Below are 26,914 nucleotides of genomic sequence, written 5' to 3' on the forward strand. Positions count from 1 at the left end.
TGCTGAGAAGCTTGGTTGGAGGCTCTTGATCCTAAGAAGAAGGTATGTTGCTTTGGCTTCAAGGAAGTTGTTTTACGTAATGACATAGTGGTTAAGATAGCAGAAATAAATAAAAATTAGATGTTATTGCCAAAGAAAAAGGTGATTATACAGTTAGTGGCATATTGCCAGACTACCTTCTCCGGAGGACAACACTCAAGGAATTAGAGATAACTGAATCTCCTATTCAAGAAGAACGATACAATAAGGAAATTGGACCGGGCTGGCCCAAAATCTCTCACATCCCTAACATCCAAATCGATTTTATATGTCAAAATCTGCAGCAATAACCATCAACGCACAAGCCACAGGTAGTACTTATGTATGCTCTTTGTTATTATTTCTAATCTCTAATTATTAATTATATGCAAGTTTGCTGATACTGCCACAAAGTTTGAATATGTATCTGATATGTTGGCACCTGAAATAAGAAATCATGTCATTTTTAATGCTTGAATTATTAATTACAGGGGTAGATTCATTTCAGAGGCGGCACAGATTTGTTATTCCAAGTGCTTTGACTGTTTTGTGGCTCACAAGCGAGAGGATAGCACAATGTAAAAATAGATTCAGACTAGACTAAAGCAGTAATTAAAAAAAAAAAAATCCATAATTTGGGTATTCTTTATGAGGGATCAATCATGTAGGTAGCTTCTTCATTTGCTCGAAATTCACTATATAAAATCCTTTGATTACTCATTGAGGTGTGTTAATGCTTATATTGATATTAAAATACTTTTTGTTCTTTGTTAAGGAAAGTTGGTGTACATATTTTTGTTTTGGTGCATGTGAAGGATCAAGGAAATACAATATGCCAGATGAAATAATTGCTCATTCTACACGTGTCTCACCTGTCTGAGTTCTCCACATTACGGAATGAGAAGGATGGGAAGCAAAAGAAGAATTACAATCATGTTATTACAAGGTAAGTTCATTTCTTTGGGCGTCTTCTCCAAAGGACAACACTGGAACCATGCAGCTAACATATTGGACCATGGCATTTTATATAGTCTTTGATATATTATCCATACTCTTTACCATTCCAAATTTTAATGCTATTAATCATGCATTTATGCTTTGTGGTCTACAAGAGATAAAACAGGAGTGTGAGCAGCTGAAGAAGAGAGGAACCACCTGCAAAGTCCTCTCTCCATCTGCAAGCAAAGTCCTGCCGAGCCTCCTTGGAAAGGTCACGGAGAATTTAAGGAAGGCAATGGTGCAAATTCCAAGCACACGGAAAGGAGCTTTCATTGAGAAGTTATTCAATCAAAATATTGGAGTGAGATGATCACCGTTGTTGCAGCAATGTAAGCAATAGCCATGAATGACACAGCCACCACTTGACTTGACCTTGTTAGTACTCACCAATATTTCGTCATTTGTTTTCTTTGAAAGGGGATGATGCTGACTTAGACTAGACAACAACAATAGACAAAGATGTGAAAAATGCAATGTTGTTGCTTACTGTAAAGACCTTAAAAGCTGTTGTTCGGCCAACTGTAGATTTCCCTTTCAATGACCCCTTTTGGAAGACTCCACCAGGAGGGTTTGTGCCTGCAGTAGAAGTAACTGTGGCAATCAAAATTGCCACCATTATAAATGTGTTCCTGGCATTTTGTACAGCCTCTCTGTATATCCCATATTGCTTTTTCTTTTTATTGCGACTTTTAGAAAGCTGATTCAATTCTCTCCTGTGTTTATCACTCAGGGTCTTGATTTCTTTCAGATCGCACAAATCCTTGGCTTCTGTTAAAGACACTGGTTCTAATGGCTTTTCATCTTGAATTTTTGGTTTCTCAAAGGATGGAACCTCAAGTAAATCCTTTGTTGACATTAGTTCCATGTTTGGTGTGGGCAAGAAACCACAAGATTTGCTGATGCACTTGTGTCAAGGCCGGGTGGTGAGCATATCCATTTTTTTCTTCTGGATCTGTAGTTTTATTTGGCTACTGTCATGACTACTATATTTTTCTTTTATTTCACACTCACCTGAATCCTTCCTAGATTTTGCTGACATGCTTGAGCTTGGTGTAAGCACAGCCTCTGGCTGGTAGCCGAGTCTGAAGTCTATGGGCAGCTCACAACCGTGCCTATATCAATCAGATATTGAAGAAGGCTCTCAAGAAAATCTTTGGAGTTTTCAAGTGTCTACTGTTGTGAATTAGTTTCTTGTGCCCCTGCTAAGAGAGGCAACAACTCTGTACTTTTACCAGCAGCGGCCTTTCCGGCTTTCTTTAACTGCTTGCTTTCTGCATTACCTGGATACAGTTCAAGAATTTCAAGTACCGTATGTCATCTATTATTGCAGCAGTTTATAATCTCTTTTGTTGTATTCACAATTTACATGGCTAACTGAAATCATTTCAAAATAAAGACATCATGTTATTAATTAAAATCAATTAGAATGCAAAATGTTTTGTTCTTTATCTGAAATCCTGAAACATTTCCACTTAAATACTTGATAGTTTCCTCTAGAGAGGATCTAGAGGGGATCAGATTATATGAAGAAATTTGCCAGACAAACAAGTGCATCATATTGGTTGAATTTTACAGCAAGATGACACACTGTTTCTCCCTCTTTTGTCAGGTACTGGAAGGAAGTAGGAGAACTTAACAAGAATTCTACAAGGATTGGAACTTTGCCATGTATGGCTTCCAAATGCAATGGGATGTAACCTTTGTCATTGTATTGTGGAGCCAGGTCTCGGTCAAGCCTCAAAAACAGTCTTGTTATCTCCAAGTATCCTCCGCTACAAGCACAGTGCAATGGAGAATATCCATTCTTGCTGCTCTTTCAAGCAAAATTTGGCCGCACATCCAATATGTTCTGAACAATTTCTGCATCATAACGCACTCAAATGAGTTCAGAAAAACAAGTTGATCAGCTCCAACTGTTATTCCAGAGTAAGCATGAATGCCCCATTGATGCAGCAACATGTAGAGCAGTTGGATCAATCCCATCTTCTTCAAAGTCCATTAGCCAAGACTGATTCATCATGAGCTTCACCATATCAAGATGCCCCTGTCTGCAGGCTATGAGAAATGCACTTCCATTTTCATAGTTAAGCTTAACAGCTATCCACGGCTTAGCCTCCAGGAGCAGCATTAACGCATCTGCTCTACCTTTTCGACAAGCTTCTTGTTCACAGTTTCAACCATTTCAGGATGCAACTCAATGATGTCCTTCACCAATTCGAAGTGCCTGAACCTTGAGGCAAGGTGCAACACGGTGCTCAAGTGATAATCAGTTCCCTGTTCCAGAATTTCCTTCATTGTCTTGAACTAAATTGTCGAAGGCAACTCTATAATTGTTGGCAATTGCCTCAAAAAGCCTTGAATCCATTTCCTTTTCTTAAGTGTCTTGCGTGAAGTAATGTTGAAGAAGTTATTACATACATATACTATTGCTATCAATCCATTGATGAGCTGTAATCCTGCAACACTTGATTGACTCTACTTTATAGTCAACTTTCTACATTCCTCAAGTAATATGCGTGTACGAAAGTATCCTTATGATATTTCATGTTATTAATTAGGTTCTTTCCAGGAACTCTTCTTCTTCACACATTCATAATTCTTGCAGGCTTCAAGTTTCCTGTTAGCAAAGAAAGCTCCAGCTATTGGAAAGACGTTGAAGCTATAACAGCTATAGAAAGAAAAACAGGTGCTATCCATCTTCTGAAATGGTGGCTAGGCTCGTTAGGAAAAAAAACTTCTGGCGGTGGGAAGTGAATAAGACAATCTTGGAATGGCATACAGTTAGGCATGAATTGTTTATGAGCTGTTTTTGAAAATCCTTTTCTCATCCAGATTTGAGAAGGATCTTTTACAGTCAAAACTGCAATAGTATATACCTTTCTTTTTTCACTTCTTGCTTTGAAAATGAATGGTTTTATAAGAACCATAAATGAAAAGAGAAACCTTAAGAGAAGTCTACAAAGAAAGATGCCATTGGCGCTTCGAGATTCCATTTTTATTCGTAGTGGATGACAATATTCTACCATAACCTATTTATGCGTTTTTGTTTGTTGCTTCGTAAATGTAGTTAAACTGGCGATAAGAGAATAGAAACTTTTGAACTTTTATGTTCTTTTGGTTTGATTGTGAGATAAAACTCATTTTAACTAACTCAACTTGGTGTGTTAGTCTAATGGGATTTTACTTCTCTTGTGAGAGTGGAATATTGGAATGTGTTTGGTTGCTGGGAAAATATGGGGACAAATGTGTTTGGTTTTCGTTTTGAAGGTTAAAATGTTTTTTAATTTCAACATGGGAGATTTCGATAAACGATTTCTGTGACAATGTTTTTTATTTTGTGCTCAATTAGAATTTATATGCCTTACAGTTTGTGAATACTTTGGATTGTGTAACATTGTTGTAAAAGATTGTATACTTCCTTTTCAATTGTTGAGTTATAGGTTTTTGAAAAAATTGACATCATCTTTTACTACAACATCTTGTTGCATCCCTTATGAGTTGTGTCATGCCCCCTCCCGCTTATTCTCTATCTTGTCAGATCTGGGTTGCTTTGAGGGACTCAAGATGTGAACCTGTGGAAAAAACATAAAATAGTGAGCTAGGAAACCTAGTGAATAAGTAAATATTGTTTACGAAAATAGCTTTATCATAAAAAGCTGCATGTGAAAAGTCTGTTTGCTTGTCATACAACACCATAAATGCTCATGTAATGATGCAACAATAACCCAATATAATTTCGGATACCGTCAAACCTTAAATCGTACCAATTCATGTCAAACACAATAATCCACATCCTTGTACCAGATTTTCAAATGCCATGGGTTGCCATATCAAATTTACCTAAACCGATACAACTATCACCAAAACTGAGTATATAATTGTCTCAACTCATGCCAAACACAATAATCTATATCCTTGTACCAGATTTTCGAATACCATGGGTCGCCATATCAAATTAGCCTTTTTTATTCAATGAAGCCACCAATTTAAATAAACCCAACAGCCCAACAATTAATTGGACCTTAAAGTAATAATAAGCCCGCCCATTATAACAAAAAACCCAAACCAATTTAATCTGGGCCTACTTTAATTTAGACCAGCCCACCATACTAATTGGTCCACTAATTCAATTAAGCTCATCAACTCCATTAAACCCTTCAACACAAATTAAATTAGAATCTTATTATAATTTAATATCCAGCCCATATCTCCATTCTCCAACCTCAATCAAACCGAACCCAAACTCCTTTCCAAGAACCAACCACAACACATGTTAAACACTATCCTACACCCCCAATTTCAGCATTCCAACACAAGGGACAAGGCAACAAGTTCCCAATACATGACTATACACATTCCAACCGAGTGCATGCCAATATAATCTAATAAAACAACATGTTTCATTTTTAAGTAAAACTTCCCAACATCTACAAATGTGATGTCCAACCGCACCTAACTCCTATTTATATTATTAACTTCACCTCTTTTAAGCACTAATTCTATCGATGCTTCTATAAGACGTAACCATATACATATACTTCTCACAATATATAACACATTACATTGTGAATGTTTAGAGAAAATAGTCAATTCAAGTCTTGTAAAATGCTAAGACAACCAAAAATATAATAAGGCTAATATGAATGATGCATGGGAACTTCCAAAATAAAAAGAAATTCTTGAAAACATTTCATGCTTTTCCATCAAATTAATCTTTCTCTCAACAACCTAACTCTCACCACTCATGCAAACACCATTTCCAATGCACAAATCACCACCAATATTTTTCAATTTAACTCAGCCGAATTCTAAATATAACAGCATTCTTTAGCAACTTCTCAATGTACCCATATGTTCATATTTAATTAATCCCACCATATGTCCAAGTGTCAGACATCTTTTTGCTTCTATATGCTTAATTTCAAAGAAACCAAAGGTGGGCATGTATAAGGCTAGGTAAAATTATAAATTAATTTGATTTATGCATACCTCAAGTTTTTTTTATCAGCTTTAAAACTAGAATAATACAAGATTTAGTGCAAAATAAATCAATACAAATTGAGATTATATACAATAATTTATATTTGCACAACTACTCTCAAAACCAAAATCAGTATTATTTATTGAATATGAATGAACTTTAGCCAAATTCATTAATTACGTGCCTCTACTTACAACTGAATTAAGTAATTGGATTATCTTGTTGGCCACTAATATCAAGTAATTTACAAGTTGTGATGAATTTTATTTATTTATTTATTTATTTTTGGTACATCTTTTGTTAAAGTATTTTTGGACTTTTGTGAAATGAGATGAAAGAGATTTAGAACACTGGTATCACGATATATATAAAGTATCCGAAACTAATTTCTTGATATTATAAAACATGATTAACTTCCATTTTCCCTGAAATTTTGAAGAAAATAATCTTTAAATATTGTTAATTGATTAGATGATAAGAATAACATAAATTTTTTTATATTAAATTATCACTTAGGTGATAAGAATAACTTAAAAACTTTTGTTAAAGTTATCAATTAGGGAACAACAAGTTAAAAATAATAATAATAATAAATAAAGCGAGGTAAAAGGAGATTTAATTACAAAGCAAAAATGTGATCTACATACTAACAAAACAGCTTTTTTTCCCTCCCCTTTCTGCCAATCGTTCAATTGGAAACCCAAAATCCTTTATAAATCTCAAAATTTTAACTAACTCAACTTGCTTTGTTAGTCTAATGGGATTTTACTTCTCTTTGATAGAGTGGAATATTGGAATGTGTTTGGTTGCTGGGAAAAAATGTGTTTGGTTTTCGTTTTGAAGGGTTAAAATGTTTCTAATTTCAACATGGGAGATTTCGATAAATGGTTTCTGTGACAATGTTTCTGATTTTGTGCTCAGTCAGAATTTATTTGACTTATAATTTGTGAATACTTTGGATTGTGTAACATCGTTGTAAAAGATTGTTTACTCCCTTTTTAATTGTTGAGTTACAAGTTCTTTAAAGAAAATTATCTTTTACCGTAACATCCTCTGTTGCATCCCTTATGAGTTGTAAATAACGGAAAACGCATCTGATGAAGCAAATGCTCAATTGATGTCTGGTTCAACTTGGTGAGCTGACATGAGATCTACATTTCTATTTCATACTAGATGTTATTGATAATACTAATAGGCATTGTACTTCAAGATCAGTCATTTGATTTGACTACTGTCATGATTGTTAAAGGAAAATATGATAACCATGATACACTAGTGATAATCCAGTCTTGTACCTGGCAATGGGGCGTAACCTTTGTCATTGTATTGCAGAGCAAGGTCTTGGTCAACCCTTAAAAACAATCTTGTTATCTCCGAGTATCCTCTGCTACAAGCACAGTGCAATCTAGAAAATCCAGTCTTGTTGGTTTTTTGAGCAAAATCCGGCCCCACCTCTAGTGTGTTCTAAACAAATTCTACATCATAAGCCACTCAATTGAAATCAACAAAAAAATTGATGAGCATTACCACATCAACATGCCCTCTTTTTGTAAGCTTTGTCTCTATGAACGGCATTACCACATCCTTGATGACAAACTTTCATGAAATGGATCCTTGAGCTTCTTGTTCATATATCATGAACGAATTTGACCCGCCTGTATATAGATGCAACCATTTCAGGATGAAACTCAATGATATCATGAACGAATTTGACCCGCCTGTACCTTGAGGCAAGGTTCAACTACGTATTCAACTGATAATCAATTCTTTGTACTAGAATTCCTTCGTTGTCTTGAACTAAATTTCTAAGGGTACCCGTATCATTATTGGTAATTGCCTCAAAAAGGAAAACACTCCCTGTTTTCCACACGACAACTCTATCTTTTTTGGTTGAACTTCAAGTGCTTACAGCAAGCTTCACGATGCACAACATCACCATCTTAAAATTGAACTCCTCTCAAGTTTCAACAACAAAGATAGATCTTCAGGACAACAACTTACACACAAGCACTCATCAGGTTGCAAACACATCGCACAAGGACAAGAGGAGAGAGTAATTATAAGTCTACTAAAGCATAATAAGAAACCTTAACCAAAATGAATACCTCAAAGGTATTCAGAAAGGAAAGCAAATGGTAATCAGATTTCATGAAGAAGACGCCAGAAAAGCATGAATATATAGAGTTCAATACGTCAAGAGTTGGGGGACAAAAAAGTTAAAACCAACTTTTGTGTTTTTATTTTTGTACAAGAAACTTGGGACCACAAAGAAAAGCAACACATACCCGTTTGTCCATCAAAAGATACCTCATGTCAAGTTATTTTATTCTCTTTTATTCAATCTGTACCAGACATCAGATTCCATCGACAGTAGATTTTATAATGCTGGAAGAGAAAGGATTATCTAACATTAAGGCACCATAAATGTATTTCTTGTCTTAGTGGAATTCTTTGCTCTAATGTTGTATCTAATGACACCAACAGATAAACATGAAAGTGTAAGTTTCGTTTCTCAATTTCAACCTAAAAAGGTATTTCTTGTCTTAGTGGAATTCTGTTACTGCCATTGATCATCATAAGCCAAAGTAATGAAGGAACAACTGATATTGATCAACTGCTGAAAGTTCATTCATGTTCTTGAAGCAGAAAGTAAATGTGGTTAATGAAACAAGTTTACAATCAATGTCTGATTTGTCATTGAATTGCTAGGTGCTGTTCCTCATATTTATACTTCAAGGAAAAAAAAAAAAAAAACACTAGGTGATTGTCCTGGGAATATACACTTCTATTCCCGAACATGATTGCTGATTATGATTTTGAACATTTTATTTTTTATTTTTTGTGTTTTTCAGATCATAACATGTTTCTCAAAAAAATGTAAGTACCGTCAAAATTGTTAAATGATATTACAGGATGAGGAAACTATATTTCTTTTTATGCATCTAAATTTATCCTCCCCAGTTTTTGGACCAGCTATTTTTCTTGAGCTTCTCAAATGGTCTGCAGAACCTATATGTTAAAAGCAGAAACTATGTTGTGGGTATCATACAGAACATCTTGAATTCTGTAATTCTCTGCAACCCATGTGATTTTCCAGAATCAGAATCTTCTTTTGACATGTAAGTTTCACTTTAACAAAAAGTTAAAGTTTGTGATTTTATAGGTTCATGAAAAGTAAAAAAAAAAAAAAAAAGGTGGGGGGATGGGGAATGATCTTTAGCTACAGAGTAACATTAAGGTTCACGTGTTTCAAGATGCTATAAAAGCTAAGTAGCAGAAGGTCCTACCTATCTCTATCCTCCCCCAGTTTATTTCTTTGTCCTCTGGCGAGAGAGGTAAAAAAAAAATAAACATATCAATCAAAGAATAAAGATGCGTGCCAGAGATTATATATTAATTAATAAACACACATTGGATCCATAAGGATTACGACTTGCGGATAAAATGAGACGATTACAGTCTAGATCTCTGTACATAACTACAACCTGTATATTATAGTTTTTGCGCAAATGCTTTGCTTTATCACTAATCCAGGTACTAAATTCTTTCCTTGCTCAAACGCCAACCTAGCTTTTGCAATAAAAAGCCGCTTAATTCGGCATAATTAAGCTTTAATATACTTCTTTCCACAGTTCCATCTACACTAGCTATTGTATTACTTATCAATTAGCTTTAACACATGCTTTTCTAACATTAGAGAGTCTAGCTCCAAACTCAGACCTCAGAATTTGAGTTGCGACACGTAGTGGTTCTTCAGGCAACAATATCAGAGACAGCCCAATTAATCCACCAGCATTTGAATTGGAACTTCTTAATTGGGTGCATTTATTTTTTCTGGTAAGCCAGCCATATTTTATTACAACAACATTCCTACATCTATCATAAAATTACCTTTAGTAGTACGTCTAGTTTTATTCAAATACGTATACGTACATGCATGTACTTGTCCAAGTACGTTCAAAATGGATTTTTCCATTTAAATTGGAAAAAAAATCAATATTATATTCTCTTAATAACATCAGTGTGTATATATATATATACACATATTTTCTGTATTTTAATTTAAGTTTCTCGTTTTAATTTTTCAGGAAAATATATATAGGAGGTCAAAATGCAGCATCTTTCAGACGAATTCAATAAGCTTTGGAATGGGTGGGAAATCCGAGTGTTGATTTTAAATAGCCTTCTTTTACAATACATTCTCGTCATATTTGGTTCACGACGAAAATATGTCACAAGAATCTGGATGCAGATCCTAGTTTGGCTAGCATATATGTCGGCAGATTGGGTAGCAACTGTTGCCCTAGGCATCCTTGCCAAAAACAGTGGAGATTTTAAAAATAGTTATTCCAAATCCAACCACCTGCTCCAAGCATTTTGGGCACCGTTCCTTCTTCTACACCTTGGTGGCCCAGACACTACCACCGCTTACTCTTTAGAAGACAATTACTTGTGGTTAAGACATTTTCTTGGGATGCTTGTCCAAGTTGGTGTAGCGTTTTATGTCTTCTTCAGGTCTTGGAGCAACCATGCCTTCACATTTCTTGCCATTCCAGTTTTTATTACTGGAATTATTAAGTATGGAGAGAGGACTTGGGTTCTTAGATCTTCAAGCACCAAGCAATTCAGAGATCCTTGCTCTCTGATCCTAATCCTGGACCTGATTACGCTAATTATGTGGAAGCATTTGAATCCACCATTGTGGAGCCCGATTCACTTGATGAAGCAAGGGTTGTGCAGCCAGAAATAATCGATCCTGGGATTGATTATCTGTATTTAGCTCATTACCTTTTCAAGAGGTTCCAATATCTCTTTGCAGATCTTATCCTCGGAATTAATGAGCGAATCGATTGCTACGAAATTATTCACAAGAAGTCACCTGAAGACGCCTTCAAGCAGATAGCAGATGAGCTTGGATTCATGTACGATGTGCTCTACACCAAGGCGACTATAGCTTGTTCGAAGACAGGAATAATTCTCAGGTTCATCAGCTTCTTTTCTGCGATATCTGTATTAGTTGCCTTCTTTCTCATCATTGATAAGCATGCTCTCCCGTCAGTTGACATTATTATAACTTACTTCTTGATAATTGGAGCTCTTGTTATTGATGTTTACGGATTCATCCTACTCATTTTCTCTGACTGGACAAAGCTTTGGTTGATCAAGAACGCAAATCCACTCACTAATCTCATTCGTCTTGTTACTTCTCCTTTTGAGTTACTTTTAACTAAACGTAAGAGGTGGTCAGGATCCATGGCACAATACAACCTAATTAGTACTTGCTTGAAGCCAGCCAAATGTCTCGCAATTCAGAAGTTATTTGGCATCCACGAAACATTAGAGAAGTACTGCTACAGAACTTGGAAGACCATTGATGTTAGTTTGCAGAAATCGATCTGTAAGCAGCTTTGGGAGAAAGGTAATCAAATTAAGCACCATAAATTTGACATACAAAAGTGCAAGCAACTAATGGGTCAGAGAGGTGATTATGTACTTGAAAAAAAGGGCTTTCTTAAAGACTTTCAGTGGTGTACAACTGATGTAGAATTCGACCATAGCCTCCTTCTTTGGCATATTGCTACTGATCTCTATTACCATGATGTAGCAGAAGGTTTTGACAGAAATAAAGAGGTCTATCAGATAAGCAAATGGTTGTCAGATTACATGTTGTATCTTCTAGTTTTATGTCCATCTATGTTGCCCAAAGGTATTGGTGAGATAAGGTATAGAGATACGTGTGCTGAGGCTCGGAGATTTTTCAAACAAAGAAGAATGGTGATATCCAAAGAAAATAATGAAGCTTACAAGAAATTGCTCGAGGTGAATACTAATGTCCCAATGGAAAAAATAAAAGGCAACAGAAGTCAATCTGTGCTATTTTATGGATGTAAGCTTGCTAAGCAATTGAAATCGTTGGAAAGACAAGATGAAGTATGGGAGATGATTAGTCAAGTGTGGGTGGAAATGTTGACATATAATGCAAGCCGTTGCCAATGGAAAGAACATGGTCAACAGCTTAGAAAAGGAGGAGAACTTCTCACTCATGTTTGCCTCCTTATGGCACATCTTGGCTTAAGTGATCAATATCAAATTCAGAAGGACTACATTAACAGCCGGGACTCCTCATTCCTAGATGAATTATTCAGTAATAAGTGTTTCTTGTGCCTTCTTGGTTGTACGTTATGCACTGAGCATTTGGTTTGATCATTTTTACTATTTTGTACATTTATGTCTTAATAAAGAACAAAGTCCACTATTGAGAAAGTTTATAATACCACAGTCGTATTACATCAACATATCACAAGCTGATATACATGCACATCATTATATATGCATTTAATTTTATAACTATCAATCAGATTAATTATGCGATAGATGAAAGGGGAAAAAAAATAACATAAAGACATCTTTGAAAAAAATAAATCGAAGAATTCGAAGCAGTCCAATTCGAGCTTTTGTTTAATACAGCGAGAGGTCTGCAGTGATCAGCTTCCAATATCAGAATAGCTTCCCAACTTAACTTGATGCTCCTCCATTTAGGCCAGTAAAAGTAAACTGAAGCTTGCGAAAACTGTCATGTGACAGGTTCAAAATCTCTGTCAATAACAATTAATGTAATTGTTTGGAGCAAACGATATATTCTCACTCGAGGTTTAGCATACCTTTAATTGTATTTATTCCAGATTTTCACCTTTAAGAGAATATCGTTTCCTTTATTTTAATAGATTCTTAATTTTTTACTGAAGAGTGGTGTACGTTAGCACCCTAAAATGCGTCAAAGCTATCTTTGACAGAAAACGAGCTCACGTTAACAAAAAAGGGTTCACGTTGATAGTATCCAAGCCGGCGGTTTTTTGGCTTTTCTAGACCAATTTTGAAGTCCAAAATTACTTCCAAGATTATCATTGGACTCCCCACAACCTCCTCTATAAAACTCATACTTTCATTTGCCGACCTCACTCATCGTGTTCGGCCACCTCCAGCAGTCACTAACGGTATTAGTTTAAAGATAAGAATCTGGAATAAATGAAACTAGGGTATCAACTTGGGAGATTTCGCTGAACCTTGGGTGGCAATATATCGTTTACTCTATTGTTTGTATAAACAATAACATGTCAAAATCATAATCAGCAATCACGTTCAGGAACAAAGGTGTATATTTACTGGAAAATTGCTTAGTATTTTAATTTTAAATTATAAATACAAGGAACCACACCGGGCAATTCAATGACAAATCAGACATTGACTGAGAACTTTTTTCATCAACAAAAGTTACCGTCTGTTTCAAGAACATGAATTAACTTTCTGCCATTGACCAATATCAATTGTTCCTTCATTGCTTTGGCCTGGAGCAGTTTTTATGGTGATCAATGGCAGTAATAGAATCATAAATTTTCAGTATTAGCTAGCAATCCAAGTAAATTCAATCTGCAAATTAAACGAAAAAAAAATAACTTAGTGAAACATCAATTCTGTCGAGATTTCTTTCCTTCTTTCCTTCATTTTTGTTTAAAGCACCCTTAATATTTCACTTGTCGTATTTACTCAATCCAATATTGGAACATGACTTAGTGAAACTCATTAATACAATATATTTAGACTTGAAACAATTCGTCTTAGGAGTCGTATCAAAATAGAAATAATTAATTATTTTGGTATAAAAACTCATAAGAAATCAAAAGTGTAAATCATCAAATTTTACTTTTGCTTAGAATTAATTCTTATATTTCCTCGGATAAAATATTATATCAAGAGAGAAATTAATCAGATCGTTGCCTTAGATTTTGCTTTTGCTTTTGCTATTGGGGATCTTCTTTTCTTTTTATTTCGTTTACTTGCTTTCCACTCTTGCATCATATTCTTGTTTTAGGAAACTAAAGGCCATATACAGAGAGGAATGATTTTGAAAATTAGTTAATAGATGGGGAAAGCTATATACCTAAACCACCGAGCAAGGCTTCACTTTGCCCATTTGGTGAAATATTCTATGGCTTTCCATGTCACGCAGTATAAAAAGAGAGAAGATGGATGGGTAGTATTTTCACAGCATAAACACCATCCATCTGATAAATCAAAATTTCTTCCTTTTCTTCATTCAATTATCACCTTTTATTATGGCTTATGAAATTGTTCCCTATGTGTGGAAGCGATTTTCTTCATTAATCTTTGTTCAAGACACACACAGAAAGGTGTTGCGTGCAGCGGGTGTCAGCAAAGAAGTAGAAAAGATTGCCAAAAACTTTAAAGAAATTCTAGCTGTTCTGCCGGATGCTCAGGCACAAGAAATGGAGGAACCGAATGTGAGAGATTGGTTAAATAAGCTCAAAGACATATGCTATGATATAAATGACGACTTTGATGAGTACAGCACTTCATTTCTGAAACTGCAAATTGTGGGGGCTGAAAATCCTCTGTTTAAAAAGAAGGTATGTTTCTTCTTTCTTGCTCCTCACATTTTCTTTACAGCAGTTGCTTTATGCCGTCAAAGTGCTGTTATGATAAAAAAGTTAAGTGGAAAACTAGATGATATTGTCAAAGAGAAGGGTAAATTTAATCTTAAGGAGAGTGAGAGTACTGAAAAGCAAATACAGATTACCTCCTCATTTGATCTAAGTGAGATACATGGTCAAAATAAAAAAGAAGATATTTTAGTTAGCAAGTTATTGGGTGAGGGTACTAGTGTGATCTTAGTTGTGGGTATGGAAGAGAAAGGAAAAATTGGAGATGCTTGCAATAATAATGAGGTGATTAACAATTTCAGTGCAAGAATATGGGTAAACATATTGGGCTCTGAAGAAAAGTGTAGCATTAAAAGTGAAGTTTCAGAAGGCAAGCCTATTTCAGTAGGATATGATGTTTTTAATAAAACAATTAATGAACATATAAAAGATAAGAAATTTTTTCTTGTCTTAAATGATATGAGGATAGAAGATTACTATCGATTGGGATCATTTGATTCTCTAAAATATGGTGGTCTTGATGGAAGTAAAATTTTAATTACCACAAGTGATGAGAAGTCAGTTGCTTTTAGGATGATGTCAGATGATATTATAACGTTAAATGAATTATCTGAGGAGGAAAATTGGTCATTGTTTGAAAAACGAGCGTTATCTGAAAGATTAACTGAGGAGCGTGGACGCTTAGAAAAAATTGGTAAAGAAATTATAGGGAAGTGCCAAGGCTCGCCTTTGGCCATACAGGTCATGGGCAGTCTATTACGCTTTAAAACTAGTCAGGAGTGGGAGTTTATGTTAGACAAAGAAGTTTGGAAACGAGAAGAGTCAAAGGTAGGTTTTCCGCCAGCTTTTTTTTTGAGTTTTTATGATTTGCCCTCTATGATAAGATTGTGTTTCATATACCTTGCTATCTTTCCTAAGGGTTATAGGATGAATAAAGATGAATTGATTAAATTATGGATGGCTCAAGGTTATCTTGGGTTAGAACCAAATATAGAGATGGAAATACTAGGTCAAAGGTATTTTAACTACTTAGTAAGTCGATCCTTCTTAGATATTGAAAAAGATGATAATGATAATATTATAAGTTGTAAGATTCATGGTTTAATGCATGACTTTGCCAAATTTCTGAAACGGAAAGAGTGTATAACTATAGAAATTAATGATAGTGTCGAAGAGCCATTCAAAAACTCTTCCCATGACAAAGTTTATCATTCAATGTTAATGCTTAAGAAAAGAAGTTCATTTTCGGTCTCTAATTGGGATGTCGAAAGGTTGCGCAGTCTCTTCATTAGTTGTGAAGATGATGACTACCCTTTAGACAATGATATTCTACCACAGTTGTTTGGTAGCTTGGATCGTATAAGGGCATTGAAGTTTGATGCATTTGGTGATTTTATTAAAGAGATTCCAACAGAAATAGGAAAACTCATACAATTAAGATATCGTGATTTATCTGGGCAAAATATAAAAAAGCTACCCGAAACTTTGTGTGAGTTATATAATCTACAAAGTTTAGACATTTCTCGGTGTGAAGAACTTAAAGAATTACCTCAAGCAATGGGAAGGTTAATAAACTTGAGGCATTTAACAAATGATAATACTGATTCATTAAGTTACATGCCAATAGGGATTGGGAGATTAACACATCTCCGAACATTAAGTGAATTCATTGTAAGTGGTGCTGGTAATGGTACTCATGGTAACAAAGCGTGTAATCTTGAAAGTTTAAAAGATTTGAACCGTCTTCGAGGGAAACTTGTCTTAAGAGGGTTAGGAAATGTGAAAAATGTGAGCGAGGTTTTGAAAATGGAACTTAAAAATAAGAAAAACCTCTCTGGTTTAGGGGTAATCTTCGACGGGGATATAGAAGAGATACATTATAATGATAAATCAATTCTCAAGGCCTTACAACCGCCCTTAAATTTGGAGAAACTTGATATACAATCATATAGAGGGAGCACTTTTCTCTCTAATTGGATAATGTCATTAACCAGGTTGAGAGAGTTAAGTCTCAATGACTGCATAAATTGTAAGCATTTGTCTTCTTTTGGAATATTACCCTCTCTTGCATCTCTAAGGATAAGTAAAATTTCTAGTGTGAAAAATGTGGATGATAAATTTTGGGGAATAGAAAGTGATGGCAGATCTTTTTTATCGTCATCAACTATTCTCTTCCCCAGATTGAAATATCTCAAATTTTCGGATATGGAAGAATGGGAAGAGTGGGATTATAAGATTATAAGGGAGGGAGAAGAAAAAGAATGTCCTCAATTCATGCCATGTCTTGCCTCATTGGAAATCAATTTCTGTCGCAAATTAAAAGCACTGCCAGACGACATTCTCCAGAGGACAACATTGAAGAAATTGGAGTTTTATGAATGTCCTGTTTTAAGACAATATTTCAAAAAAAGAATGAAAGAGCAGTGGCCCGAGATCACTCAAATTTCTACCATCAAAATTGATGGTCAACATGTGCAAGGAGACCCTGATCAATGAATTCCCAAACAGCTGCAATTACGTTCAACCCAAAGGCCACAGGTAATTGCTTCCGTTTTTGATAGTTGTTCTTTGTAATCTCAGAACTAGATACATTTCTTAATCAGGTTATATGTTATATTATTGTCTCTAAGCCACCCTAGAACTATTAGTCTTTAAATTTTGGTCTTATTGTTATTATTTATTTGACTTATTACTTGTTAAGTATATTAAGTTGTTGGGTTACAATTAATTCCCCAGCTAAATTTTTAGCTACAAGTTTTTATTTGTTTGGAAATACGGTCTTTGGGAAGCAGTCATAACAAAACAACGACCTTGTTTTTCTATCAGGTTGAACAATTGAAATTGGAAAAGATTTTCAGACTAGTCAAAAGCAGTTACCTTTCATTTTCCATTGAAAGTTAACTATCATCAGATATTTGGTCTCTTAGCCTTTTTGAACTAAACGTTGAACCATGAAAGAATGGCGCAAGGAAGTTCCTGGAAAGGATTCCAGTGGGGTATTTACTCTGAAGATCAAATTGGTTAGTTATATTTGATCACTGCTCTTTATTATTTCTTCATTACTTTATGTTCAATTGAAAAAGGTTATCAACTGCAGCAGCAACTCTAGCTATCCTAAGTTGGCGAAATTCCATGTCGCATAAGTAGTGAACATAACTGTTTGACTGATTATGTTGAGTTTCTGAATTTGCCGCTACTCATGCTTGCTATGCTGAGAATTTAAATCTTGTTATCAATCACACAGAAAATACTTAAAGCCAAAGCTGTGAAGGAGAGTAATTTATATCTGTCAAAAGGGGAAACCTCAATGAGACTCTGCAAATAAGAGAAAATGTGCCTGATAACAAGTGCTCAATGAAAGGTTTTCACATTTTTTTGGTGAGCTTCCCTGGGATCTATATTTCTATTTTCTATTTGTTTTTTTCTGTTTCTTGAAAAGTAAATTGTTTGATAATGAGTACTGTCCATTTCAGAGGTACATAAATTTAGTTGTCAAAGTACTGGTTTTAATGCTTTGTTTCTTGCAAGAGAGAATAGCTGGATGTAACTTGGCTGGAAAAGAGAAGAGGATTTACTCTACAATTTGGTTGGTTCTCTTCTTAAGCTCTCTGTTTTGAGTCAAATTGTATATGATGTTTTTGTCTCAGATGAGCAACAGTTGTTTATTATTGCAAACTTTTGATATATAGATTCAAAATTGAAGTTCTTTAGGTATAATATTGAATTTATGTTTCCCTTTGTATAGGCATACAATGATTATCTACAGAAATCTTCTCTGCTTTTGATATATAAAAAGAAAAAAAATAAATCCGGGTAATATATTGACCAACAGAGTTTGATATAGTCTATGATTTATCCCTATTTTGCATTACTCTAGAATCCAGATGTCAATGCTAATAATCATGAGTCAATGTTACAGGTTAGAGTTTTTCCAATAGGCAAAGGAATTTAATTTTCGAAGTGGCTATAATGCTCTTTGATGTACATGACAGAGAATAGCAGAATGTGAACAACGGGAGAAGAGAGGAGGACTTACAATAACATCTTTCATTTTTGTTACCTTTGTGAAGTCTGTTTTGATTTTCCGCATAAGGTCACCATTTTATCTTTGATTATGTCCTTTAGAAGTTTGGCAATCATCACAAAATAACAATCTTAGTTTTCTATCAGTTGGAACAATTAAGGTTGAAAAAGATTTTCAGCCTATGTAAACGCAGTTACATCCAAGAAGTTTTCCCTTAATGAACTTGACGCTTTGAAATGTTGAATCGATTATGCAGCATGTTAGGGAGCTTCTTCATTTTTCTTAAATTGGCTCTGTCAGATCCTTTTATGACTCATTGAGGTTTTCTTATGCTTATATGGATATTGGAAAGGGCTTTTATTTCTTATTGAGAAAACTTAATCTCCATGTTTTAGTTTTGATGCAGTGAGCAAGTTTAATGTATCATAAATATTTCTTGAAGAAATCAAAAGATTATAAGATGAAATACGACATGAGCTCTTATCATGCTGGAGAAGATTCTCCGTGTTTTAAGTGCTATTGTCAATATTGAGGCATGGAACTTTATATTCAAAGTTTCAACTTCAGTTCCAAAACAAATACTTGTCTCACTGCAGTTTTTTTTCATTAAAATAGAGGGGATGGTGATTATGCGCCCAACCAGAGGAACAAGGAGCCATTCTAAACGACTTTATTCAGAAATGGAGAATGGTCACCTGAAGTTGCTGGAAAGGAACAATATTGTGTTTCTGCCCCAAAGATCAAATTGGTTAGTTATGCTTGGTAACTTCTCTCTATTCTTTCTTCATTTGTTTATGTTTAATCAAAAATCCTATTACGAATATTTGGCTGATTATCCCGTGTTTCTTCACACACAGTTGATTAGCTATTAAGGCTAACTATGCTGAGAATATATACTCTATTACTGATCAGCAGAGAAAATACTCAAGAACTCAATGTCTAGGTTTCACATTTGCTTGGCGGGCTTCCTCAAATTTACATTAGCATTTCCTTAATGTTTTGTATCTTTCTTGAAAATAATTTGCTACTGACAATAGGAACTATCTTATGAGTATATATCATTTTTTATACCAATGTCGCTGAAAAGAACTTGTGATTGGGGAAAGGATTTATGCTTCACATACAGAATATCTTTAATCCTATGTAATAGTTTCTATGTCATGTCACAGTGTGCTTTTAGTATTAAGCTGTCAGCCAATGATGCATTGTGGTGACAGGTCCAGCATCATAATAGGCATGAGCATGTCAGACAGCAAAATGTAATCAAAGAAACTGGTGGTATGTAACAACTGACAAGCTATAGTTTGATTTCTGGAAACTTGATTATTTGAATACATTGATTTTATTGCAGTGAAGCAAGTTAATCTTTCTCGCAGTTTAAAGAAATTTAAGGTCAGAAGATGATGTGTAACAGGAACATGGCAAAATGAGGTTCTTTTTGCATAAACTTTCTCCATCAAATGTCACCATATACTAAAATATTTTATTCTCTTTTAGGTTATTAAAATAGTCATTAATTTCCATCCGCAGAACTTTTGTATCACAGGGGACAAAATTGACAGGGAGCAATCAATCTCAAATTATCCTATATAACTTCTGCCAGTACTTCTTAATGTTCACAACTCCACTTTGGCAGTGCTTTCTATTTATTGATTTTTAATTTGAAAGCAAATCATTCAATTTTGTGACCGGTTCTATTTCAAAATTCTGTCAATGATTAGCTAGAGGAGATGCTTAAGGTCAAAGCAGTTGTCAAGCACCAACTTATCAATGGTAGAAACTTCATTTAGGACCTTGTACGAAAGAGAAAATGTGGCTGATGAAACAAGTTCTCTATGTCAGGTTTTCACATTTGCTTGGTGAGTTTTCCATCAGGTCTAGATTTCTACATCCTTTTACATATATATATTCTTTTTTTAGAAACAGAATTCTAATTCCAAATAGGTAATTAATGTCCTAAGCAAGTACAATGTATTCTTAGACAAGGTTGCTTAAAGAACTTTTGACAAGTGAAAGGTTCCTTATGATCAATTAAATCATTAATTCCATTTGTAATCTCGTAAATAATATATTTTCATGTCTGGGTGTTCTTCTAGCATTCGGTGGTCAATAAAGGATGCATTGGTCGAGAATAGGAAATAACAGCCTTAGTTTCTACCAGGTTGAACAATTAAGGACAGAAGATTTTCAGACTACTCAGAAGCAGTTACACCAGAACATTTTTCTAACTTCTGTATCTTGGAGAACGGTTCCAGGAAGTTACTACATACAAAGGAATCAAATTTTCTATCTACCCCAAAGACCGAAGTAATTAGTTATGCATGGTAATTCTCCCTCAATTCTTCATTTATTTATATTCAATAAAAAAACATATAGCAGATATTTGACTGGTGATAGTGTGTTTCCTCATATGCAGAATTGATTTGCTACTAAGGCTAAATATGCTGAGAATTTTCTGTAAAGGACTCAAATTGTGTGCCTGCCGCACATATCAAATTGCTCAAGTGCTCAATGTCTAGTTTCCACATTTGCTTGGTGAGCTTCCAAAATAAATTGTTATTGATAACCTTGAAATATGCTATATAATCTGTGTCAATATATCTTAAAGGTCATAGCCCCACTTCTCAAAAAATAATTATCTGATGTTAGTGTGTAGGTGCTATTTTTTAATTAAGATATGCTACATTCTATACGCAGAGGAGAGAAAAAAGAAGCTATTTTAATGACAAGTCATTGTTACATTGATTTTGGATGACACCACCACAAAAATTGGTCATTGGACTCAAAAGGTTAGTTATATAATACTTTCTCTCAATGCTCTGTGTTTTTCTTCATTTATTGGTGGTTATTTAAAACCAAATCATTCCATTATGTGACAATTTCTATTTTTTCCTTAAAAATGCAGAATCAATTTGCTAGAGATGCTAACAAGGCTAGTATGAAGAAATTATGTGGAAAAGTTATCTAAAAGTTTGTGTATTGTGTTGGATATAATTCATATTTTGCCCGGGCTTAGCGGATTATCGGCTTACATTGATGCATTCGAGGGTCTCACTTGCCGGTAAGTGAGTGGGGTTGAGGGGGTGGCACTCCCTTGATGGTAAGCCCAATTAGTAATTGGGTTTAGAATTGATTTGTAAATATTTGGGCCTGGGTTGGGTTAGATTCGATCAACCCAAATGGGGTTAGGGTTACTATTATATGCATATTGTAATAGTGGAAAAACCCTAGTGTGAGAAAAATAGAGAGAAAGAGTAAGCGTTTGATACTTTTTCATCATTGTATTCTACAGATTCTGAAACTCAATAAAACTGCTCTATTTGAACGCTGGACATAGTTCTCAGTAATTGAGAACAAACCAGGGTAAATTGATTGTGCCCTCTTTACTTTTCTACTTTATTTATTGTGTGTTTTGGTTGTCATTTCAACATGTTGTACACTTTAGATATTAGTGCTTGTATGCTACAGGAATTACCTCATGGAATGAAAAAATTAGTTAATTTGAGGCATTTAATAAATACCTCTGCATCACTAAGTTACATTCCAAAAGAGATTAAGAAATTAAGTGGCCTTCAAACATTGTTGGAATTCGTTATAAGTGGTAATGAAGATCATGATAGTAAATCATGTACTCTTGAAGGATTGAAAATTTTGAATAATAAGCACGTAAAAAATTATTTCTTTCTTGTCTCACTGCAGTTTCTTGCCCTGAAATAGAGGAGAGAAGAAGAAGTCAATCTAACTGATTAGGAAAAGGAATCAAATTGTATGTTCCCAAAATATCAAATCGGTTAATTACTTGCGTTCATTAAAAAGCATATATTTCACAGAAAATTTTGACTGGCTATGTTTTTTTTCTTGATATGCAAATTGATGTGTTGCAAAAGCTGATAATGTGTATAATCTAAATATCTGTTACTGATCAACAGAGGAAATATACGTAAGGTCAAAGCTATGAGGAACCGATTTGTACTGTTGGCCAATGGTGGGTAGTTACTGATTCTTGCAACAAAAAGAAAATGTGAGAGTGTGTCCGATGTCCGGTTTCACATTTGCTTGGTCGGCTTTAATCAGATCTATATTTCTATATCCTTTTGTTTTCTGTTTTTCTTGAAAACTTAACTTTTCATTGATGATAAGCACTGTTCAATGCATATAGTATTGTCTCTTCTTAGACAGGGTTGCTAAAAAGAACGTTTGAACAGTGTCTACATCATGCCAACTAAAACGAGTTCAAACAAAAACATTCATCGGCTCCATCATTTGTTCCAGATTAAGAATAAAATGTGGATACTATCTGTGTGTCCCATTTCTTTGGCAACATTTGGAGCAGTTAAATCAAATTGATCTTCTTGAAAGACCATCAACCAAGAGTACAGAATCAGCATAGGCTTCATCACATCAAGATGCCCTTGTCTGGAGGCTATGAAAAATAATCTTCCGTTTTCATTGTTAAGTTTTGTATCTAACCATGAATTAGTCTCCAAGAACAGCATTACAACCCTCGGCTTTCCCTTGACAACAAAGCTTCTTGCAATGGAGCCTCCAGCTTCACGTTCAACTCAACAATATCCTTCACCATTTCGAAGCGCCTGCACATTGAAGCAAGATCGTTCTTAATACTGTTTTGAAGTTCTAATGAGTTGTTTGTTGGCGATTGCCTTTAAGTGGCTTGGATCAATTTCCTTTGATGGTCAACATAGTTTGTAATTCATTACTGTTTGTCGCTCAGCTTTAAGAATTAAGGTGGAAAACATTTCCAGCCTACTGAAAAGCATTTAAAACAGATCATTTTCCTCAAACTCAATTATGCAGCTTAAGGAAGCTTCTCCATTTGCACTAAGTTCTTTGATGGTTCATTGACGTTTGCTTATTCTTAAACGGATATTGAAAATCCTCTTATTCTTATTAAGAAAATTTAATTTCCCGAGTCCATAATTCATAAGGGTTGCAACCCTGTTTTTCGTATTATTAATGATCTGATTCAAGTTTTGGGTGATATTTTTCATTGTCTCGCTAATAGAACTTTCTAGTAATGGCTTCAACTGATCTAAAAGAAAATATATCTACGGAAGAATTATATCATATTGGAAGAGATAGGAATGTCTACCAATTTGGCAACATTGAAGTGTGAGTTTACTTTTCTTGATTTCAATCCAAAAACAACAATATATCTTAAAGGTTGTTGTAAATATGACCTAAAAACAGTGTAATCATGCAATAACCCAAAATGTTCATTCAACCAAACAAAGCACAAAAGCAACAATTAAAAGGAAAGTAAAAGGAAGAAGAAAAACACCAGATTTATAGTGGTTCGGTAATCTTAAAGATTACCTACATCCACTCTTCAGGGCAACCAGAAAAAGAACTTTCACTATGAGTTTGAGAAACCTTACAGAAGAATCGGCTCACCCCTTTACACGAGGCATCACCCCGATACAAAAGCCCTCTGATTTTACACCCGTATACCCAGATGCTCTCACCACTCATACATACAAAATAGGCAGAAATCAGTACATATTTATACAGTAAAAAGACTACTCAAAGAGGACAGCTCACACCTACCATCACCGTTGATTCCATGGACGAACCTCGGATTTCCAGCACAGCAGCTCTAACTGTTTCTCTCTCTATTAACCAAGAGAGAAATGAGAGAAGTGAGCTGCGTACAAAACCTAAAACAGATTTAGGTTTTAGAACACAGGGAAAAGACTGAACTGCCCCTCATGTCTTGACAATTTACATTTGACCAGCCAACCTCCCTGTTGACTTCCACATGTGTCATCAGAATGCCACATCACAACAAATCTCCACCTTGGCATTTGATCTTCTCCCTTCCTTGCTGCCCTAGAAAAATCTTCTTAATTCTCTTCAACATGCAAAAGGCTTTTAAAGAGCCTTAATTTGTCTAAGGTTACTGACTTGGTGAACATGTCTACTGGGTTCTCCTTACCAGGAATTTTCTCCACCTTGATGAGTTTGTCTTCAATCAAGTTTCTTATAAAATGAAGTCTAACATCTATGTGTTTTGACCTCTCATGAAATACTTGATTTTTACAAAGAAAAATGGCACTCTGACTGTCACTTTTAATAGGAACTTGATGCTGAACCATTCCCATTTCAACAAGCATTCCCCTGAGCCACATGGCTTCCTTGACTGCTTTTGTAATTGCAACATACTCTGCTTCCGTAGTGGACAGAGTTACAATAGCCTACAGATTAACTTTCCAGCAAACTAGGTTATTCCAAATAGTAAAACAAAAACCAGTCATGGACTTCCTATTATCAATGTTTCCAGCATAATCAACATCTACACATCCCATGATGGGGTTTTCCTGAATTTTTACCCTACTGTAAATTATGCCAGTGGATAGAGTACCCTTCACATACCTAAGGATCCATTTTACTGCTTCCCAATGAGGTTTTCCAGGATTACTCATAAACCTACTAACTGAACTGACAGCAAAGGCTAAATCTAGTCTGGTACAAACCATTATAAGTACATCAGACTTCCTATGGCATTGGCATATGGTATACAAGCCATTTCTTCCTTATCTTCTTCAGTTTCTGGACACTGCGTTACACTAAGCTTAAAACATTGACCTAAAGGTGTTTTGACAGGTTTAGAGTCAATCATACTAAATTTCTTGATTAGTTTTTCAGCATATTCTTTCTGGGACAGTATGAGACTTCCAGTTTTCCTATTTCTCTCAATGTTCATACCCAAAATCTTCCTAGCTTGTCCTAAATCTTTCATCTCAAAGTGTTTACTCATTTCTCTTTTAAATTTATCAATTTCAGAGAAATCCTTACAAGCTAGTAACATATCATCCACATATAGTGACAAATATATATAGCATTCTCCATATAAACATTTGAAATAAAAACAGCCATCAAAACTACTTCGAATAAAACCAGCATTCAACATGAAAAAGTCAAATTTCCTATACCACTACCTAGGAGACTGCTTCAAGCCATACAAGGATTTTTTCAACAAGTATACCTGATTCTTAGATCCCCTTTCAAAAAGTTTAGGTTGTTCCATCAGAATCTTCTCCTCTAAATCACCATTTAAGAAGGCTGTTCTGATGTCCAGCTGCTCTAGTTCTAAACCAAACTGAGCTACCAAAGATAACAGTATCCTAATGGTTGTATGTCTCACCACAGGTGAGAAAATCTCATTGTAATCCACCTCTTCAACCTGTGTAAACCCTTTGGCCACTAATCTTGCTTTAAACCTAGGTGATTCTACTCTTGGTATGCCCTTCTTTCTTTTAAAAACCCATTTACATTTTACAACCCTGCTACCCTTAGGTTTGTCAATCAAGATCCAGGTTTGGTTTTTAATTAAGGAATCAAACTCCTCTTGCATAGCCAGTTTCCACTGCCTAGATTCCCTATAACTCATGGCTTCCTTAACAGTTCTAGGTTCCTCATCAGTGTCTTCAGCAATTTGAAGGGCAAAAGCAACTATATCAGCATGTGAGTACGTCCTAGGCAACCTGATTTCTCTTTTTTCTCTATCCCTAGCTAGTTGGTAATTTTGCAACTCAGTTTCAGCTTTATCACTTTCATCATTGTCCTCTAGGGTAGGTTCATCTTCAAAGGTCTGATCATCAGTATTGTGGTTTGGTTCAATACTGTCCAAGTTTGGGTTGTCTCCACCTAACTCTAAGTTTATGGTTTCTGCCCTTACTGTGTTTTCACTTTCACTCAAACCATTTTGATTTAGGCCAATAACTTCATCCTCATTAAACCTAACATCTCTACTGATTATGCACCTTTGTCCTACAACATCCCAACACCTATAACCTTTTATACCATCAGGATACCCTAAGAAAACACATCTAATTGCCCTTGGGTTTAGCTTGTCAGTTTTTTCATGCACAAAAATAGTACATCCAAACACCCTAAGGTTTCTATAATCAGCAAGATACTCTGACCATTTTTCCATAGGTGTTCTGAAACTAAGGGCTGAGGATGGACTCCTATTAATCAGATGAACTGCTGTGTGAGCAGCTTTTGCCCAAAACCTAGTAGGTAGTCTAGAATCAAATAACATGCTCCTAACCTTCTCAAGAATGGTTCTATTCATCCTTTCTGCTAAACCATTTTGCTGGGGTGTGTGTCTAATTGTTCTATGTCTTAGAATTCCACTCTCTCTACACAGGTTATCAAACTCTTCATTAATGAACTCCAGTCCATTATCTGTCCTTAGTTTCCTGATTCTCTTTCCAGATTGGTTCTCAATCATAATCTTCCAATCCTTAAATTTCCTAAAGGCTTCACCTTTGGTTTTTAAGAAATAGATCCAGACCCTCCTAGAAAAATCATTTATGATGCTAATAAAGTATCTATATCCTCCCAAAGATGGATGTTTGGTTGGCCCCCACACATCAGAGTGAATATAGTCTAAAATACCCTGAGAACAGT

General features: G+C 35.0%; 2 protein-coding genes and 1 long non-coding RNA gene across 3 annotated transcripts; all 3 read left to right on the plus strand.

Annotated features, from left to right (window-relative positions):
• The first annotated feature begins 3 nt into the window (after positions 1-3).
• On the plus strand, positions 4-1,290 carry LOC116135150. Its single transcript, XR_004128850.1, has 3 exons — positions 4-42; positions 172-350; positions 510-1,290. It is a non-coding gene; the product is annotated as an uncharacterized LOC116135150 (long non-coding RNA).
• An 8,981-nt stretch (positions 1,291-10,271) lies between these two features.
• Positions 10,272-12,202, plus strand: LOC116135135. The gene is made up of 2 exons (XM_031420840.1): positions 10,272-10,484; positions 10,604-12,202. Exons 1-2 carry the CDS (start codon positions 10,272-10,274, stop codon positions 12,200-12,202), a joined length of 1,812 nt encoding a protein of 603 aa, XP_031276700.1.
• Positions 12,203-14,112: 1,910 nt separating this feature from the next.
• On the plus strand, positions 14,113-16,953 carry LOC116135136 (putative disease resistance protein RGA3). Its single transcript, XM_031420841.1, has 3 exons — positions 14,113-14,827; positions 14,927-15,285; positions 15,376-16,953. The coding sequence occupies exons 1-3, from the start codon at positions 14,113-14,115 to the stop codon at positions 16,951-16,953; spliced, it is 2,652 nt and encodes an 883-aa protein (XP_031276701.1).
• The last annotated feature ends 9,961 nt before the right edge of the window (positions 16,954-26,914 follow it).

This window comes from Pistacia vera, unplaced genomic scaffold (assembly GCF_008641045.1).
Source record: "Pistacia vera cultivar Batoury unplaced genomic scaffold, PisVer_v2 Contig294, whole genome shotgun sequence".
Lineage (NCBI taxonomy): Eukaryota > Viridiplantae > Streptophyta > Magnoliopsida > Sapindales > Anacardiaceae > Pistacia > Pistacia vera.

What these genes read in the sequence shown, in the direction of transcription:
- LOC116135135 (XM_031420840.1), top strand. Translation starts at nt 10,272, where the DNA reads ATGTCGGCAGATTGGGTAGCAACTGTTGCCCTAGGCATCCTTGCCAAA. An exon ending in TTCTTGGGATGCTTGTCCAA is followed by an intron (nt 10,485 to 10,603) that starts GTTGGTGTAGCG and finishes TTGGGTTCTTAG; the next exon opens with ATCTTCAAGCACCAAGCAAT.
- LOC116135136 (XM_031420841.1), top strand. Translation starts at nt 14,113, where the DNA reads ATGGCTTATGAAATTGTTCCCTATGTGTGGAAGCGATTTTCTTCATTA. An exon ending in TAAAAGTGAAGTTTCAGAAG is followed by an intron (nt 14,828 to 14,926) that starts GCAAGCCTATTT and finishes ATATGAGGATAG; the next exon opens with AAGATTACTATCGATTGGGA. An exon ending in GGAAACGAGAAGAGTCAAAG is followed by an intron (nt 15,286 to 15,375) that starts GTAGGTTTTCCG and finishes ATCTTTCCTAAG; the next exon opens with GGTTATAGGATGAATAAAGA.